Source organism: Corvus brachyrhynchos, unplaced genomic scaffold (genome assembly GCF_000691975.1).
Source record: "Corvus brachyrhynchos isolate BGI_N302 unplaced genomic scaffold, ASM69197v1 scaffold466, whole genome shotgun sequence".
In the NCBI taxonomy this organism is placed as follows: domain Eukaryota; kingdom Metazoa; phylum Chordata; class Aves; order Passeriformes; family Corvidae; genus Corvus; species Corvus brachyrhynchos.
The window spans coordinates 1,486,928-1,494,404 of record NW_008238635.1 but is presented as its reverse complement, the minus strand read 5'-3'; the positions used below and the strand labels follow the sequence as shown (position 1 = coordinate 1,494,404).

Below are 7,477 nucleotides of genomic sequence, written 5' to 3'. Positions count from 1 at the left end.
TTATACACAAGTCACCTCTTAGAAGTCCCTTTTAAAGTCTGATGTTTCATGTAGTTCATTAATCCTGAAATCTCTGAAAGCTGCTCTAAGTTGTTGGTGCCTGATCAAATGCATGAATTTGGACCACACAAACCTATGATCACTTTCAGATCTCCTTCAAGTAAGTCTCTCCCTAGCAACTAAGAATGGACAAAAATGTTATTTTTTAATGATATGAGAAGTGTTAAATAAAGAAGAATGGTCATCAAAGACTGCTTACTAAAGACAAAATCAGCCTCTTTTGCAGCAGACTTTTTCTGCCAAGATTACATGTGACAACACAGACTAAACTAAGGTGGAGATCTGTATTTTTGCTGCTACCCACTCCATATACACTGGAAAATAAATACTGTAAGTGTCCTTTGTGCTTCTTTATAATGTTTCCTTCCTGTGCCATTTCTTTTTCCATCTGACTGCTAACTGTGTTCCTTTTATCCATGGACTAGTGTGGAGACCTGGGCAGCAGGCTGGGATTATGGAACTGAGGTCTCAGCACTCAACACCCCCCAAATACAGAAACCAGGCTGGCTTCCCTGGGGCAGAATATTTACACACCTTGTCCAAGTGCTTTTTCAATGGGTACACTTGTTCCAGGATCACATTCCCTTTTTCCCCATTCTCCCAGCACCCCCAACTTCCTAACATCCTGCAGGCATTTAGAAAAAACCCGTTTAACACACCTCCCCGCAGTGTAAATAATGAGATTTAAGGAAAAAAACCAAAATAACACAGCTCTCCAGGGGTTCTGAAATCATGCTGAAAGTTATCAAAGCCAAGGCTATTTCATGTTGCCCTACTGGCTCTGTTTCTCTCAACAACAAATTACGCTTTCAAACATTGATGGACTAAAACTTCTCTGAAGAAATGTACACAGGGTATGGACACAAGGCAAATGTGTGCTCTAATCACTTAATATCTGCTAGACTTGCCTATAAAAAAAACACCTCTTCATTAATTCTCAGACTGACTTTTTCTTTAAGTGAAATTTCAACTAGAATAATTCCATTCTCCTTATCCCTGCAGCAAGTAAAAGAGGCCTGGAAGAGACCTGGAGAGGGACTTTTGACAAGGACATGGAGTGACAGGACAAGGGGGAATGGCTTCACACTGACAGAGGAGAGGATCAGATTAGATATTGGGAAGAAATTCTGCCCTGTGAGGGTGGGGAGGCCCTGGCACCAGCTGCCCAGAGAAGCTGTGGCTGCCCCACCCCTGGAAGCGTTCAGGGTCAGGTTGGAGGGGACTTGGAGCAACCTGGTCTAGTGGAAGGTGGGAGTTGGAATGAGATGAGCTTTAAGGTCCCTCCCAACCAAACCATTCCATGATTCTATGACATTTATTTTCACTCGGCTTCTTTTAGTAAAGACTGGTTAATTTGCCCAAAGTCCTAAGCTATTTATAGAGAGATCAAGGAGATCTGCTCTACAGTTTCCTGTATTTGTCACACCACATCTGTCACAAAGCAATCAAGGAGATTACTCTGTTTCAAGTTATATCTCCATTCTTCTTAAAGGCAGAAATTCAGGGATTCTGAGAAGTCCTGAGTGAGTAAGGAGAGACCAGTGAGTTTGGGCTAGAAGGGAACAGCAACAAGACCTCCTTCCCAGCAAAGGGCAACACAGTACTTGGCACGTCCCGTCCGTAACTTCTCCACGAGAGAAGTGCTTGTGCCTGAAGTGCCCCCTCCACAAACATGCTCTCAGCTGCAGCCCTGGCAGAGATGGGCAGCAGCCAGTAACACACACAAAAGCCCTCATTTCCAAAACCAACTTTTCATTAAAATCCGCACACTGATAAAATTGGCACTCAGATAAACTTTACCACATGTGGCTCAGGCTGTGTCCTCCTATCCTTATCCCAACCTGGAGCAAAGAAGTTGTCCTGCTTCAGGAGGGCTGTTTCAGTCTTTGATAACTCACCTAATCAGTCCTAATTAGTCAGAGTCATTGAAGAGCCTTCTGCCCTATTAAAGAGTCATTCCCTCAGACATGGCACTGCAGAAATTGTTCCCTGCTGAGGCAGTTTAATATGCCTGCTTTGCAGAGCAGCAGCATGAAGAAAGGTGCTTGCACCAGAAAGACACAAGGCTAATAAAATCAATTCTTGACATTTGAGACAGCCTCTTAAAAACAGTCACCGGGTATGCACATAATCATGCTCCATAATTACACTAATTTGCACAATTAAGAGCTGGATAAACACCATAAATTTAAATGAAAAACCCCAGGCACAGGCTGGTGCTGCTACTGGAATACTTTAAAATCCAAAATACCTGACACTGCTGATGACAATTTCTGTAACCATGCAACACGAGAGCACCTTAACTGAAATCCAGACAGATACCTGCTGCCAAATCAAAAGAACAGGAACAAAGCAATAAAATAGTTTCTTCTACAGCTCATCAGCGTTGTTTTCTTCTCAACCTCATCTTTTGGTGCAGTCACAGCTGACACAACAGTTTGAATGCTCCTGAGATGCCCGCCTCCTGCAAGCTCCCCACTCCCTCCAAAACTTCCAAATTCGACAGACTGGTGCTGCTGTTACAGAGCCAAGCTAAGGCAGAAATCCCAGGGCAGGCTAAGACACAGACTTTAAACACACATTCATCTGGATAGCCATCTTCTCCATGGACAAAGGTTTTGGCATTTTCAGGTTGCCATCTCACACTGGAGACGAAAGATGGGAACAGCAGCAATACCCAACAGCTCTCTGCTCACTACCACATTTCTCCTCCCAGGCACCCAAACTCTTCTGAGCAGTTATCTCTCCCATCAGGCAAGATGTTTCCCGTACTCACCACTCCATGTCTTTGCCTGCATCAGCATCTTCCTCATCAGGCTTGCCATACTGGAATTTTCTGTTGTCTAAACCTGCTCAGGCACAAACCAGGTGGAAGAGGTAAAAAAAGACACCTGCATCTTGTCTATGCCAGCGCCGTGGCTTTTCCTCCAGAGGCTGCAGAGCAACTGGAGGAGCAGGGCTGAGCACACACACACACACACACGCGTGCATGCACACGCACAGGAAGCCTGGAACTGAATCAGTGTTAAACGGAGCGACTTCCTTCTTCATGCTCCAGTATCTCGGCCGTAAACAAGCACTGCAGATTCGCTAAGCGAAGCCGAAAAGTCCAGCAGCGAAGGACAAAAGAAGGGAGTGGCTCCAGCAAGGAATAACTATTTTAAATACACAAACATCTTCCCATCAGATTAAAACTAGCTTTTAAATTAGGCAGATTCTGAAGCCATTGTTGTGACAGGGTAACTCAAGACAAACAGGAGACGCTGCTTCCTCCTCTGGAGAGGTCCCCTGGATTTCCAGGACGAGGCGTCCCATAAGCATTCCAAGTGCCTGGTCAAAAAGTGTGCATGAAAAGTGTTCCAGTCACTCCAGGGATAGAAGGCAAAGAAAGGGGAGGCAGATGCAGAAACAAGCCAAAGAAGCTGTACCAGCAGCTACAGCTGCTGCACCTGGCAGCGCAGGAGCAGTGGAGGAGCAGAGAGGAGGGACACTGAGATGCTGTGTGGCTCAGAGCATATGGCTTTGGCTACCAACCTGCCCCACAAGGCAGCCCCCAGCTCTCCAGGAACAAGGTGAGCCCGGCAGAAATGAGTGTGCGTGCAGGGATGTGGCAGGAGTCAAACGCATCCTCCCCACAACGTTTCATGCACAGCCTGCTTGTGTTCTGGGAGAGATCTCCACCTCACCACACAAAGCCTCAGGCTCCTTCAGTTTCCAGTGGCTTTCCCCACCATTTGTGGCATTTACCTCACAGCAGCTCCATCTCTGAGCAAACAGAGCACACCACCAGCATGCATCAAACCCTTTTGCACAGATCCAGGGGGCTCTAACGTTTGCTCCCCTGCTGGCAACAAAAGCTCTGTTGATGGAGAAGAGAGCAGGCAGGTCAAGCTGCACTGATCCAAAATGCTCCAAAGGAAGATGATGATTTCTTTGACAACTCCACTGGCTCCCCAGCAGGTCCATGTACTTGGCAGGCAGGATGAGCAAGGGCAAGCAGAGCCCATGAGAGATACAGCAGCAGCCACTTGGGTCCAGCGCTGTGCTCACAGACACCCTGCTGCACACTGTGACAAGCTGGGTGGCTCTGGAGCGTGTCCTACCTGGTGTGTGGAGGGAGAGAGACACACACAGACTGCCCATTTGCTCTGTCCAGCAGCAGCTCTCCAAACCTGCATGTCTGCTGCCATCAGGGAAGCCTGCCACATCCCAGCGTCCTTGGAAGGAGAGGAGAGGGAAGAAGGACAGGGCAGTCTTGGTCCATCCCCAAGGGTCAGCCAAACAGCGACCATTCTCACCTTGGCTGGGACACAGCCACAGCAGCCCTCCTGCTCACAGTAATGCAGTGCTTGGAAAACACAAGTCCAAAGGTGGACTTCCCCCATCCAGCTGGGGCAGGAAAGGCTGAGATTCATGTGGCTTTGCAGCACTGGAGACTCTTCCTGTCTCTGAAAGTACACCAGTTATGGTAGTTCTTGGAGCCTTTGGCAGGCAGTGTCTTTGCTGATAACACTAATGAGATAGGGCCTGACCTCCATAGGGTTTCTCAAACCAAGCCCCACTGTGGCTGGGACAAAAGGCTGAGTGAGGAGAAAGCTGGGAGCTGGGCAATCCTTAGCCTCAAGATGATGAGAAGTGCCTGTCTGGAAGAGCTGCCAGCCTATGCATGTTCAGCCATGCTTTTGTTTATCTTTCTCTCAAAGACCACTTATCTCATAAAAGGCTTTTTACCATCTAAACTAAAACACTGAGAGATCTGCAACTGTTCAAACACCCTTTTTATTACCACCTTGCAAAGCTGGCTACTGAAAGACCACCGTTTTTTGTTATTCTCTTAATAAGGCAACAGCAGATTCTTCTCCCCCTCTTCTTTTCACCCAGTCTTTCAAGAAATTAAATTCTGATTGAAGTAAAGTACAATTAAATTGCTGATATCCCTTAAGGTTAACTGCAAGATCAAGGGGTTGGAGTCAATAAAGAAACAATGCTGCTCTCAAAATGAAAATTCACATGAATCTTTCCACAGTGGAGAAGTTTCACAACAACCCTCCACATAAGAGAAGTCAGCTGCAGAGAGGAGAGGGAGCACAGGGGAAAGCAGTGTGAAAGCCCAGCGGCCTTTTGCCAAAGGGCTCCTTCTCCTCATTCCACCGTCCAAGCCTGAAAAGCAATGCTTCATTGTGGAAGAACTGCACACAGTTTCAACCTTTCATTTCCATTTCACCAGGAAAACCTTGCTAGCATGCAAGAGTTGCACTGAGAAATTATCCCTCTGTCTTTGTTCCCCTTCTCTAGACCGGGTTTGGGTTGGAAGGGACCTTAAAGCTCATCTCATACCAACCCCTTGCCATGGGCAGGGACACCTTCCACTAGATGAGGGGAAATTCCAGGGGAGGGGGCAGCCACAGCTGCTCTGGGCACCCTGTGCCAGGGCCTGCCCACCCTCACAGGGAAGGGTTTCTTCCAATATCCCATCTAACCCTGCCCTCTGGCAGTGTGAAGCCATTCTCCCTTGTCCTATCACTGCATGCCCTGGTCAAAACTCCCTCGCAGCTCTCTTGTAGCCCCTTTAGGTGTCAGAAGGTGCTGTAAGGTCACCTTGGCACCTTCTCTACTCCAGGCTGTACAACCCCAACTCTGCCATCCTTTCTTCACAGGAGAGGTGCTCCAGCCTTTCCTTCCCCAGATTATATTCATGGCCATTCTCTGGACTCGCACCAACAGGTCTCCATCTTTCTTATGAGGGAGAGGCTGGTGCAGTCCAACATGCCACCTAACTGCCTCAATACAGTTTTTTATGTACACATCTACCAAAAGACACTCAGAATTTAATTCTTCAAGTGTAATGAAGTCACTGCTAGAGTACGAAACACAAACCATTTCTTTAATACCCATTAGCCAAAGAAGGCTTCACATTAACACCCTCATCTCTGCCAAGTACCAAAATGATTACCACATGAATATTAACAGAGTTCCTTGGCAGGGTGATGTGATTATCACAGGGAATCTCAGGAGACACTGCAGGACACTTCGGATTTGCACCAATGCACAGAGCAACCACTGCAGGCAGCAGAGGCTCCCCAGCCTGGTTACGGAGGGGTTCCATGTAGTAAAAATAACAAGCCCCAGGATGAGACTGCTTGGGAGCAAAGGAGAGAAAACACTGCTGCTCCCAGCACTCTGAGGAATCAGAGCCCTTTGTGCTTCAGAAAGGAAAATGTGAGAGCAGCTCTGCAGCTTCTCAAACCTCATAAGCTGAAGAAAAATGGTCTTGAATGTGTGATCCATTAAAGGTCACACAGAAAGATGAGTTTGGTCAGTTAACCCCTTGAAGAGCATAGAGATAGACCAACACTAACACAAGAGATGGCTGTAAGGAGAAAGGAGAGCAGCACACAGGCTTCAGACCAGCAAAGCTGTGCTCCAACTCTTCCACTCGCTTCCACTTTCAACACCACTTCCCCAGTGTTTGGGGCATTCATTCACCTGTCACACACCAAACTGAACAGAATGTTTTACACTTCACTGGTGAAAAGCCAATTACAGCTCCTCACCTGGTTCCAGAAACACAAGGAATCATGCAACTTCCTGAGCTGAGCCAAGGCTTTCAAACAATCTTCAAAGATTTAAACTTTAGACAAAAGCTTCACCAGCAGCACTTTAAACCTGCGCATCTCCCCTTTGCTTCCCATGTGATCACAGAAAGTTGTAGTAAAAGCTTCTTCCAAGCAGAAATATAAGACTACATGTTATTTTTATTATTACATATAAAACCAGCAATTAGAATTTTTGTCTCAATTACAAATATACTCAAGACCAGAAAAAATATCACCTTGGGTAGGTAGAGTCACAAGGTATAGTTGAAGGTTGGGATCTCATAAATTTATGATACACAATTCTGGACCACGACAAAGAGGGCATTGTGATTTCAGGTCACATTTGTACTAAGGATCCACCAGCTCCTCTAACTTTACAGGCTTTACCAAAAAGGAAGGACATCCTCTCCCCACCCTTAAACACTGCTCCTTCTACAGACTCTTCAAAAAAGAAGAAAAAAAACCCCCAACAAGCTGACACCCAGCACAGTGACCTGATGTTTTCCATGCATTTGCCCTCCGATAAGCATAAAAATGCCTTCTGCTGGGCGTTTTCCCTGTTAACCTTCCTGAGCAAAAAACATTAATGCTCGGAAGAAAACGGAACCTAATGCAGTAGGTAATGGTACTAAATATAAGCAGTGAGTCAAATCACTGTTTCCCAGGCATGCAGCTCAACAAGTTGTTTCAGAACTGCAAAAATACAGTCTCTGTGCAGGGCTGATCATTCCTCGTTTTTATGGGGTTTTCTAGGGGTTAAGTGATATGTATTATTAGAAGTAGAGTTTCACAGAGCTCTATGAAAAATATGCGGTTCAGAA

The 7,477-nt window shown here is 46.4% G+C and overlaps 1 protein-coding gene across 2 annotated transcripts in view; it reads right to left on the bottom strand.

Annotated features, from left to right (window-relative positions):
• Positions 1–7,477, bottom strand: part of RASAL2 (RAS protein activator like 2) — a 168,135-nt gene that overhangs the window by 126,650 nt on the left and 34,008 nt on the right. Inside the window, exon 1 of one of the 2 annotated variants that reach the window (XM_017737425.1) lies at positions 2,837–3,032. The exons of the other annotated variant lie outside the window; for it this stretch is intronic. Within the exon in view, the coding sequence (XP_017592914.1) occupies positions 2,837–2,885 (49 nt within the window). The 5' untranslated portion in view covers positions 2,886–3,032. Of the gene's footprint in view, positions 1–2,836; positions 3,033–7,477 lie in introns of those variants that run through there. 2 annotated transcript variants of the gene reach the window in all.